General features: G+C 44.3%; 1 protein-coding gene across 4 annotated transcripts in view; it reads right to left on the reverse strand.

Annotated features, from left to right (window-relative positions):
* Positions 1–354: 354 nt before the first annotated feature.
* baz1a (bromodomain adjacent to zinc finger domain, 1A) overlaps positions 355–11,534 on the reverse strand; it is a 29,979-nt gene continuing 18,799 nt past the window's right edge. For all 4 annotated transcript variants that reach the window (XM_042389044.1, XM_042389041.1, XM_042389042.1 and 1 more), the window contains exons 21-30: positions 10,547–10,698; positions 10,260–10,331; positions 8,144–8,226; positions 7,386–7,550; positions 6,109–6,323; positions 5,867–6,028; positions 5,603–5,781; positions 3,790–3,998; positions 3,613–3,700; positions 355–3,069 (exon numbers count right to left, since the gene is read on the reverse strand). In XM_042389044.1, the coding sequence (XP_042244978.1) occupies positions 2,894–3,069; positions 3,613–3,700; positions 3,790–3,998; positions 5,603–5,781; positions 5,867–6,028; positions 6,109–6,323; positions 7,386–7,550; positions 8,144–8,226; positions 10,260–10,331; positions 10,547–10,698 (1,501 nt within the window). In that variant the 3' untranslated portion in view covers positions 355–2,893. The remainder of the gene's footprint in view (positions 3,070–3,612; positions 3,701–3,789; positions 3,999–5,602; positions 5,782–5,866; positions 6,029–6,108; positions 6,324–7,385; positions 7,551–8,143; positions 8,227–10,259; positions 10,332–10,546; positions 10,699–11,534) is intronic.

The raw sequence follows: 11,534 nt of genomic DNA on the forward strand, positions 1-11,534 counted from the left end.
TTGAACATGTGAATCATTTGACACGATTGTACAAAACTTATCATCAGTCGTGACATGTTATATGTATATTCTGTAAATGGTAATATGTATAATCCAGTAGGGCTGAACCATTAACCAACCATTACTCCTCAGTGGTTTTTTAATTGATTTCTGAAGTTTCATTTTTAAAAGTTTGATAAACAGATTCAGGATCAGAGTTCCCGTCTGATGTCACTGCATAAACAAGTTGAGATACTGAATTTTTAAATGTGTCCTCATCACTCTGAACCAGTGCTGGAAGCCTGTAGAGTCTGTATCAGTGTTTGTGAGCTTTGATTCTCTGAAATGTCAACATAAAGCGACTCAAGGCAGCAGTCGGTTATAAAAAGTCAATTTATTTTTACATTAGAACAACAACAGACAGGTTAGAGAGCGTCAGGAGGCAGAAGGCGTCTATCAGAGGATCAATCAGTCATAAATAAAGACAACGCAGAGACTTCAACTAAATAAATACGCAGCAGAAGAGGAGGGAAGGAAGGCTGCAGCGGCTCCAGTGTAGTGTCTACAGCCGACCTCCATCAACAAACAAACAAACAAACAAACACTGAGTGACAGAGCTGCTACACTCACACTAACATCTCAGCTGAACGTCAAACAAACAGCCTAAAGCGGGAAATAGTAGTCAAAATACAAAAAACTACGAGTCCAGAGAGGCCACGGCGGCTCACGTCTTTAAAGGAACAGTTCGATGTTTTGGGAATCGCTCTTTATTCTCTTCATCTTAGAGCCTTAAATGTTCAGATGGATATTAAATCTAATGTCTGTGAGCTGGAGTTAAAAGTGTTAATCAGTGAGGCTAGCTGTTTCCCTCCGCTTCCAGTCTTTATGCTATGCTATGCTAAACTAAGCTAAGCTAACTGCATCCTGACAGCCATGAGATTAACATCCATCTGAACATGAGCATCACTCTCACAAAGAGAAACAATAAAAGTGTTTCCAAAAACATTTCCAGGTCTTCATCATCCTCCAGCTAACAAACTGTTTGAGATCATGAATGAATTAAATTTAACATGTGATATCTTGTTTGTCCTGAGATCACAACTCTGTTTTTAATTCATTATTGTCAATGTTCCTGACAGACACTATAACTGACTATGAATTTTGAGATTTAACTGTTTCCTCCAGATATAAAACGCTCGTTGTGTTGATGTTTATCTGTTCAGATCATTAGTTTAGTGAAGCGTTTAATTCCTGTTACAAACCTTCATCTCACAATCTTTAATTTTCTCAGGATAATTTATTTTAATTGAGGGCAGAAATGGGGCGTGGCCTGGGCATTTAGAGGGAGGGGCCACCTTTGGAGGAGGAGCTGTGTGTTAATTGGTGAACTCGTTAACAGTTTGATACCCTGAGATAAAAGAGAATCAGAGCGAGAACTTTGGAAGTCTGCAGCGGCTGAAATAAAAACGAACTCTTCAGATTTCATTGAAGTGTATTTTCTGTTTTGTGCGCATCATGTTTGACAAAATAAACAGTCTGAGAACAAGTCCACATTCAGGAACGTGGTCTCAGACTTTTGGGCCTCACGGTTAATATATAGATTTTATTTTGATATTGGAAAAAATTCACTGGGAACAACTAATATAAAATCTACTTTGACAAGTGTGTCAGATCAAATAGAAACAGATGATATGATCAATGAGTTTTAAATGTCTCTAGTGAAGTGAGTACGAGGGATTAACTCTGTGGGAAAGTTGTTTTTTTCACATTTAAATATGAATTCAAATCAGTATCCTGTAAAAAAACTGAATGTAAAACGGACTTTTCAGTTTCACATCAGCAGAAAATGTTCAGCTTAAACTTGAGAATGAAATTAATAAACAGACTTTCTGCTCAGATTTCTGTCGTTTTTGAAGAAAATTAATTTTGTGACTTAATAGAAACGAGCTAAAAACTCTGGACATAAATGAAGTTTAATGTGCTATTTAATGTTCCAGTTGAGGATGCACAGTCTGCCGGTATGAAAATGAAAACAGTCCATTTTTCCCACTTTATTTTAATTTTGGGCAGCACCAGACTTCCATAGCTACGTGACGATGAGCCTGAACGCCGCGGCCGCTCTGCTTCAGTAAAAAACCAGCGAGCACTGTTAGAAAATATCTTCTCATTCAAATCAAAATCTTTTGTCCCTGAGCAAAACACAAACGGCCTGATTTGATTTTTTCTTTAATTGTCAGTGCAAAGCTGAAGTTGTTTTAGTGGTTTTTGCTTTTTTCTGAATGAAGAGAAAACATCAGATGAAAACTGTCTACGTCTCTACGGTCCTACAGCACCACAGGAATGTGTGTCCAACATGTCTGCTGCATGTCCGCCGTCTGTCCACGCAGACGGGAAAACGAATGCCCTGAACGTCAGCAGGTCGGAGGTCAAAGGCGTCAAGACAGACAGGAATTTACTACGTTTTTATGAACTCTCAGTAGCTGCAACATTTTTACACAAGTTTTGTTTTTTTTAACGAGTTTCTGATCAGGTGATCAGGTGATCAGGTGAGAGGGGCGGAGCTCTATAAACATAATGAAAGATGTAACTGTGTCTCAGGTGAGCTCAGTTGCACCTGAATCTAACTTTAACTGGTTTTATCATTAATTAAATGTTCCTGGTGAACCTTTTTAACATTGAACTTCATGACCTTTGACCCCCGCAGTCCCTTTAAACTCTTCTGATGAAGCGTTTCAGACATTTTGATTGATTCAGACCACTGTGGCTGACAGGTCTACAGGGGTCAGAGGTCACGAAGGAGTAAGTCTATCAGGAGGGAAACGATGGCAGCTTCTACGTCCGGCCCACTTCCAGTCCCTGGACCAATCAGAACACAGCGGAGTGGACGGCGGTGAGGTCAGGGGGTGTGTTTGGTTCAGTGTCGGGAGCGCTTGGCAGGCGGGGCGGCGCCGCGCTCTGACAGGCCGAGTCTGCCGAGCTCCGAGTGGAAGAACTGCTGCAGACGGTGACCGGCCTTCGCCTCGTTAGTGTGACGAGGATTATACTGAAGACAGTTAGAGAACATCAACTCCACGTCCGAGATGTACTCACCTGGAGACAGAGACAGACAGACAGACAGACGGGAGACAGACGGGAAGCATGGGGAGAGACAGACAGATGTGGGGAGAGACAGACAGATGTGGGGAGAGACAGACAGATGTGGGGAAAGACAGACAGACGTGGGGAGAGACAGACAGATGTGGGGAGAGACAGACAGATGTGGGGAAAGACAGACAGACGTGGAGAGAGACAGACAGATGTGGGGAGAGACAGACAGACAGAGAGACAGACAGGAGGATGTAAGTTAGTTGCAGCTCTGGAAGGAAAAACTGACAAAACTGCACTAAATTATTTTCTTAATAATCATGAAACAATCTATTGATCATCTGGAAACAGTGAAACATGTCATCACAATATCCGAGAACACAAGGTGACGTCATTTCAGGTTGTCTGGTTTTGTCTGAATATTTTTGGGTTTTAAACTGTCAGTTTACTACAGCGGAAGAAAAGCAGAAGATTAAAGATCCACATTTAAGAACCTGAAGCCTGAAAAAAAAACCTCTAATAAAGAATCTGATCAGTGTGTTTCCTCACCTGCTGTCTGATATTCACAGTTGTTGACTTTCTCTCTGATGGTGCTGAGAGCGATCGGCTTCTTGATGATGTCATAGTAGTCAGGAACCTACAGACAGGTAGACAGACAGGTGAGTTACAGACGATGCAGCTCCACAAACAGGTGAATATTACCTGTGTGTGTTTATGTTTGAGTACCTGAGTCCTGGACACCAGCTTCATGAAGGGCCAGCTGTCTTCGTGTCTGACGAGCTCCACCGTCAGCTGCTCGCAGGCCGACAGCTCGTGGACGCCGTGGTTCCTCCCTGAGGAGCGGCGGCTGGATGAGGAGGTCGAGGAGGAGGAAGAGGAGGCAGGAGGGAGGACGGGGAGGACGGGTTTGGAGGGTTTAGAAGGGGGGGTCACGTCTGGAGGAGGAGCAGAGGAGAGATGTTACTGATGTTTATTAGTGTTTATCAGTAGTAGTTTGTTTACCTGTCGGCTAGTGTTTACAGTCAGTAGTTTGTTTACCTGTCGGCGGATGTTTACAGTCAGTAGTTTGTTTGTTTACCTGTCGGCGGGTGTTTACGGCCAGTAGTTTGTTTGTTTACCTGTCGGCGGGTGTTTACAGTCAGTAGTTTGTTTGTTTACCTGTCGGCGGGTGTTTACGGTCAGTAGTTTGTTTGTTTACCTGTCGGCGGGTGTTTACGGTCAGTAGTTTGTTTGTTTACCTGTCGGCGGGTGTTTACGGTCAGTAGTTTGTTTGTTTACCTGTCGGCGGGTGTTTACAGTCAGTAGTTTGTTTGTTTACCTGTCGGCGGGTGTTTACGGTCAGTAGTTTGTTTGTTTACCTGTCGGCGGATGTTTACAGTCAGTAGTTTGTTTGTTTACGGTCAGTAGTTTGTTTTTTACCTGTCGGCGGGTGTTTACGGTCAGTAGTTTGTTTGTTTACCTGTCGGCGGATGTTTACAGTCAGTAGTTTGTTTGTTTACCTGTCGGCGGGTGTTTACGGCCAGTAGTTTGTTTGTTTACCTGTCGGCGGGTGTTTACAGTCAGTAGTTTGTTTGTTTACCTGTCGGCGGGTGTTTACGGTCAGTAGTTTGTTTGTTTACCTGTCGGCGGATGTTTACAGTCAGTAGTTTGTTTGTTTACCTGTCGGCGGGTGTTTACGGTCAGTAGTTTGTTTGTTTACCTGTCGGCGGATGTTTACAGTCAGTAGTTTGTTTGTTTACCTGTCGGCGGGTGTTTACAGTCAGTAGTTTGTTTGTTTGCGGTCAGTAGTTTGTTTGTTTACCTGTCGGCGGGTGTTTACGGCCAGTAGTTTGTTTGTTTACCTGTCGGCGGGTGTTTACGGCCAGTAGTTTGTTTGTTTACCTGTCGGCGGGTGTTTACGGTCAGTAGTTTGTTTGTTTACCTGTCGGCGGGTGTTTACGGTCAGTAGTTTGTTTGTTTACCTGTCGGCGGGTGTTTACGGTCAGTAGTTTGTTTGTTTACGGTCAGTAGTTTGTTTGTTTACCTGTCGGCGGGTGTTTACGGTCAGTAGTTTGTTTGTTTACGGTCAGTAGTTTGTTTGTTTACCTGTCGGCGGGTGTTTACGGTCAGTAGTTTGTTTGTTTACGGTCAGTAGTTTGTTTGTTTACCTGTCGGCGGATGTTTACAGTCAGTAGTTTGTTTGTTTACCTGTCGGCGGGTGTTTACGGTCAGTAGTTTGTTTGTTTACCTGTCGGCGGATGTTTACAGTCAGTAGTTTGTTTGTATACCTGTCGGCGGGTGTTTACAGTCAGTAGTTTGTTTGTTTACAGTCAGTAGTTTGTTTGTTTACGGTCAGTAGTTTGTTTGTTTACCTGTCGGCGGGTGTTTACGGTCAGTAGTTTGTTTACCTGTCGGCGGGTGTTTACGGTCAGTAGTTTGTTTGTTTACCTGTCGGCGGGTGTTTACGGTCAGTAGTTTGTTTACCTGTCGGCGGGTGTTTACGGTCAGTAGTTTGTTTACCTGTCGGCGGGTGTTTACGGTCAGTAGTTTGTTTGTTTACCTGTCGGCGGCCTCTTGCGGGTCTCGCTCTGACCAGGTGAGGTTCTGGTGTTGCCGTTCGGTGGCAGGATCTCGTGGCTCAGGCGGGCGCTGATCCGACTCCCGGCGCGTGGTGGAGCTTTACTGCCGGACGCCGTGTTAGCCTTGGATGTAGGAGGCGTGGCCTTTTTCCCTGAGGACCTGTGATTGGATGGAATCAGTGAACTGGGTGAACTGGGAACGATGCTTAAAAGACTATATGGACAGTTGTACAACAGACACTGACTTGGAGGCGGACGAGTTTTTCCCTGCTGAAGCAACGTTGTTCTTGGGCGTGGCCTGTTGACCTTTGGGCGTGACTTGCTGACCTTTGGGCGTGGCCTGTTGCCCTTTGGGCGTGGCCTGTTGACTCTTGCCTTTGGGGGGCGGGGCCTGGCTCTTCTTGGCGCTGCAGACAGAGGAAGAGGAGCTGCTGTTTAAGACTGATCTCAGCGCAGCTGGACGAGGTTGAAATATTTCCACACTTACCTCACTACCACTTCTTCCTCCTCCTCCTCCTCAGACTCCTCCTCTTCTTCTGACTCCTCCTCTTCCTCCTCAGACTCTTCCTCCTCCTCTTCCTGTTCGTCATCCTCCACCTCCTCCTCCTCCTCGTCGATAGAGGAGCGCTGACGGGACGGGACGCGGCTGGATCTCTGTTTGGGTCGACAGTCTGGACAGAACCAGTCCCCCTCTGGAACCGACTGAGACACACAGAGACGGTAAACGTAGCGTTAGCATGTTAGCATGTTGCTAACACAGACTCTGCTGTTCCTGCAGCTGCTTCACAATAAAAGAACTAACAGTTAAACACTTTTACTGTAAACAGCTGCAGAATAGGTTCAGTTACAGTCGACTGTTGTTTGGTTTGAGTTAGTTGGGTTTTAACAGAAATCTACATTTAACATTAGGATTTTTCTCTCTGGTGGCTTGTTGCAGTTTGTGGACAAACACCTACAAGACGACGTCACATCTGCAGGAAAATGCATCACAATAACACACGAGAATAACACAAAATAGAAACTGGTAAATATAAAGGACGGATACAATCACAACCATCCTGAACTCTTTATGCAGATATAACCGACCACACGTCAAATTCCTCTTTTGAAAGCTTCTGATTGTTAAAGGAACAGCTTTTTTATTTATTTACTGGTCTCTGTTGTTTACCGTGCTGTCGGTACACGTTATCAGGGTTTTACTGAACTCAGACCTTTTTAACACCACATAGAAGACAATTTCATACTGGTTCAAGCATCATACTGGTGAAGGATCAAACTATGATGGACGAGACTTAGAATAATTTATTATTAGATCACATTTTTTTCAGTACTTCCCAGCTGTATATAACAATAATTCATAATGATATAATTAAATGAATATGACCTGAAAGCAGATAAACAGCAGAAAATGAGTGACTGGATAAATGAATTGAAGTAAATATCAGTTTTCTCTGATCTCTCCTCTTGTCTACAGTGAGTGGAGGAGCTTCCTGTAGCTGCAGCAGTCAAAGTGTCTGCTGTCGACTGAAACTCCAATAAAAAGTATTAAACAGCTTCCTGCAGCAGAATCAACGTCTGACTGTAGTTTATAGATGAAAACGTGTCCCGACAGCCAGCCAGAGACGATATCCAACACCGTCCAACACCTCGGCTGGATGTGAAGCGAGGACGTGGTGGTCCAGGTGTGTGTGTGTGTGTGTGTGTGTGTGTGTGTGTGTGTGTGTGTGTGTGTGTGTGTGTGTGTGTGTGTGTGTGCGTGCGTACCTTGAGGCGGGGTCTCAGACAGTGGGTGTGATGTCCTCTGTCACAGCCGTCACACAGCAGCATGTTGTCGGCGTCTCCTTTGCGTCTGCAGATGCGACAGCGAGCGTTGAGGACGGAGCGAGACCAGAGGACGCTGCGCTCCAGACTGGACAGGTGGACAAACACCTGAACACAAGTGATACACACACACAAGTTAATCACACAATACACACAATACACACACACATACACACACACACACCTGCTGTGACAGGTAAACATCTCGGACTGTTGCTCTGCAGGGATGTGTATCGATTAGAGCTCAAACAGTTGGTCAATTAATCAATTAGTTGATGAAAGGAATATTAATGGAGAACTAATATGATAATCAATTAATCGTTTCAGTTTTTTTTTTTAAGCAAAAATGCAAAAAGATTTGTTGGTTCCAGGTTTTTAATGAGAATTGTTATTATGACTCTAATTCTGTGTTCAAACCAAACCAAAGTGAATTTTCTCCTTGTGTTACTCAAACAACTTTGACCGCAGGATGGAGATAAATGTTCATATTTTAATAAGAGTATACGTCTATGAGCCTGCTACAGCTCAGCGATGCCAAAAACCTTCCAGGTGGAATTAATGTTCTACACGTCAGAGGAAGCGGATGGAAGCAGATCAGAAAACAAGGAGGCTTGTGCAGAACACATCGTGATGATCATCACCAGGACGCTGCTGAGCAGGTAAACACATTCAATGATCAATGATGAGCTGGAAATAATAACCTGAGACAGACTGGAGCAGGACTGCAGAGACTCCCTCCATCGCTCCAACACCGTCTTTATGACTCGACCGCTGTCACTGCCGTCTGAGACACAAACAGAGACACAAACAGAGACACAAGCAGAGACACAAATAGAGACACAAACAGAGACACAAGCAGAGACACAAGCAGAGACACAAACAGAGACACAAGCAGAGACACAAACAGAGACACAAGCAGAGACACAAACAGAGACACAAACAGAGACACAAGCAGAGACACACACAGAGACACAAGCAGAGACACAAGCAGAGACACAAGCAGAGACACAAACAGAGACACAAGCAGAGACACAAACAGAGACACAAGCAGAGACACAAGCAGAGACACAAGCAGAGACACAAACAGAGACACAAGCAGAGACACAAGCAGAGACACAAGCAGAGACACAAGCAGAGACACAAGCAGAGACACAAACAGAGACACAAGCAGAGACACAAACAGAGACACAAACAGAGACACAAGCAGAGACACAAACAGAGACACAAGCAGAGACACAAACAGAGACACAAACAGAGACACAAGCAGAGACACACACAGAGACACAAGCAGAGACACAAGCAGAGACACAAGCAGAGACACAAACAGAGACACAAGCAGAGACACAAACAGAGACACAAGCAGAGACACACACAGAGACACAAGCAGAGACACAAGCAGAGACACAAGCAGAGACACACACAGAGACACAAGCAGAGACACAAACAGAGACACAAGCAGAGACACAAACAGAGACACACACAGAGACACAAACAGAGACACAAACAGAGACACACACAGAGACACAAACAGAGACACAAACAGAGACACAAACAGAGACACACACAGAGACACAAACAGAGACACAAACAGAGACACAAACAGAGACACAAGCAGAGACACAAACAGAGACACAAACAGAGACACAAGCAGAGACACAAGCAGAGACACAAACAGAGACACAAACAGAGACACACACAGAGACACAAACAGAGACACAAACAGAGACACACACAGAGACACAAACAGAGACACAAACAGAGACACAAGCAGAGACACAAGCAGAGACACAAGCAGAGACACAAACAGAGACACACGCAGAGACACAAGCAGAGACACAAACAGAGACACAAGCAGAGACACAAACAGAGACACAAGCAGAGACACAAACAGAGACACAAACAGAGACACAAGCAGAGACACAAACAGAGACACAAGCAGAGACACAAACAGAGACACACGCAGAGACACAAGCAGAGACACAAACAGAGACACAAGCAGAGACACAAGCAGAGACACAAACAGAGACACAAGCAGAGACACAAACAGAGACACAAGCAGAGACACAAACAGAGACACACACAGAGACACAAGCAGAGACACAAACAGAGACACAAACAGAGACACAAACAGAGACACAAACAGAGACACAAGCAGAGACACACACAGAGACACAAACAGAGACACAAACAGAGACACAAGCAGAGACACAAACAGAGACACAAACAGAGACACAAGCAGAGACACAAACAGAGACACAAACAGAGACACAAGCAGAGACACACACAGAGACACACACAGAGACACACACAGAGACACACGCAGAGACACAAGCAGAGACACACACAGAGACACAAGCAGAGACACAAACAGAGACACAAACAGAGACACAAACAGAGACACAAACAGAGACACAAGCAGAGACACAAACAGAGACACAAGCAGAGACACAAGCAGAGACACACACAGAGACACAAGCAGAGACACAAACAGAGACACAAACAGAGACACAAGCAGAGACACACACAGAGACACACACAGAGACACACACAGAGACACAAGCAGAGACACACACAGAGACACAAACAGAGACACAAACAGAGACACAAGCAGAGACACACACAGAGACACAAACAGAGACACAAACAGAGACACAAACAGAGACACAAGCAGAGACACACACAGAGACACACACAGAGACACACACAGAGACACAAACAGAGACACACACAGAGACACACACAGAGACACGCAGTGATCAGAATATGACGAGACAGAAACTCTCAAAGTGCTGAATGTTGAACTCTACACAGTCGTACCATCACTGGCCTGGTCCTCATCTTTCTTCTTGTTCTTCTTCATCTTTTGGTCTTTCTTTGAGTCTTCCTCACCTGCAGGAGGAGGAAACAGATGTTATTGATAAAATAATACACAGTCACACTGCACATATAAAACCTCCAGACATGTTTCCATCGTCTCAGCGATCAGTGCTTTTATTTTCTGTTTTCAGTCAGTTCAGATTCTCCCTCCTAGACTTTTCCAGGCTGTTTCCAGACTTTTCCAGGCTGTTTCCAGACTTTTCCAGGCCCCGGAGTGTGAGACTCACCCAGCGGAGCTTTGAGGAAGCGCCTCTCGATGCCTTGCTCGATGTGAACCAGAGCCTGAGCCAGGATTCGTACCGAGCTGCTGACGGCCTGCGGAGTCCCGCTGCCGCTGCTGCAGGCGGCCGCGACGCCGTCAGACTTCAGCTCCTGCAGCCTGAAACACGACGTACAGTTTATAATAAATACACAGGACACATACAGGGGAAGAGGAAGACCAACAGGAAGCAGGATGTTTGTCCAGGAGGGTTAAAAACATACACGACAACTGCGCCCTCTAGCTGCAGTTAGTGTGAACTACTGCTGGTAAAAAGCTTCAGGTTCTGCTGGAAGAGTTTTAGATATTTAAACACATTAAACAGTAAGTTCAAGTGTCTTTGTCATCTTTATAAATGTATTTGTATTCATTTGTTTGAGGAGAAATAAAAACACAGTGAACGCTGCAAACTTTCAAAATGTATTTCAGCTGCAAACAACAAACAGCATCTATTTATTTTATTATCTATTATCTCTGTTCAGGAATCATTTAAACTGACTGTGATGTGTGAAACTACTGGCAGTCAGCAGCATTTTATTTGTTCTCCAGTTCTTCATCAAAACTATTTTGGGTTCAGTTTTCAAATGACAGTTTATAAAACTCGAGCTGATTAACTGGGAACCAGAGCAGCAATAAGATTATTCTGTTAAACTGGTACAATAATCAACATGTCACCGTATCTCCATGTAGATGATGTTTCATGACAGATATAATCTACTGCACATGTCACTGGTTTACTTTGTTTTTCATTTATCTGAGACACAGTTTGTAAAACATCTAAAGTATTGGTAAGTTAATATGTTGCTTTCACTCCTATATATTGATGGTTTTATCTTTAGTCGTCATTCAGGACGTTTCCTGGTGTTGAAACAAGAAGGTTTGTGAACAGAACTCCACATATGAATAAAAGCTGAAACTGACGTGAAGCGATCAGCTGATGTTTGTCATTTCATCTG

This window comes from Thunnus maccoyii, chromosome 16 (assembly GCF_910596095.1).
Source record: "Thunnus maccoyii chromosome 16, fThuMac1.1, whole genome shotgun sequence".
Lineage (NCBI taxonomy): Eukaryota > Metazoa > Chordata > Actinopteri > Scombriformes > Scombridae > Thunnus > Thunnus maccoyii.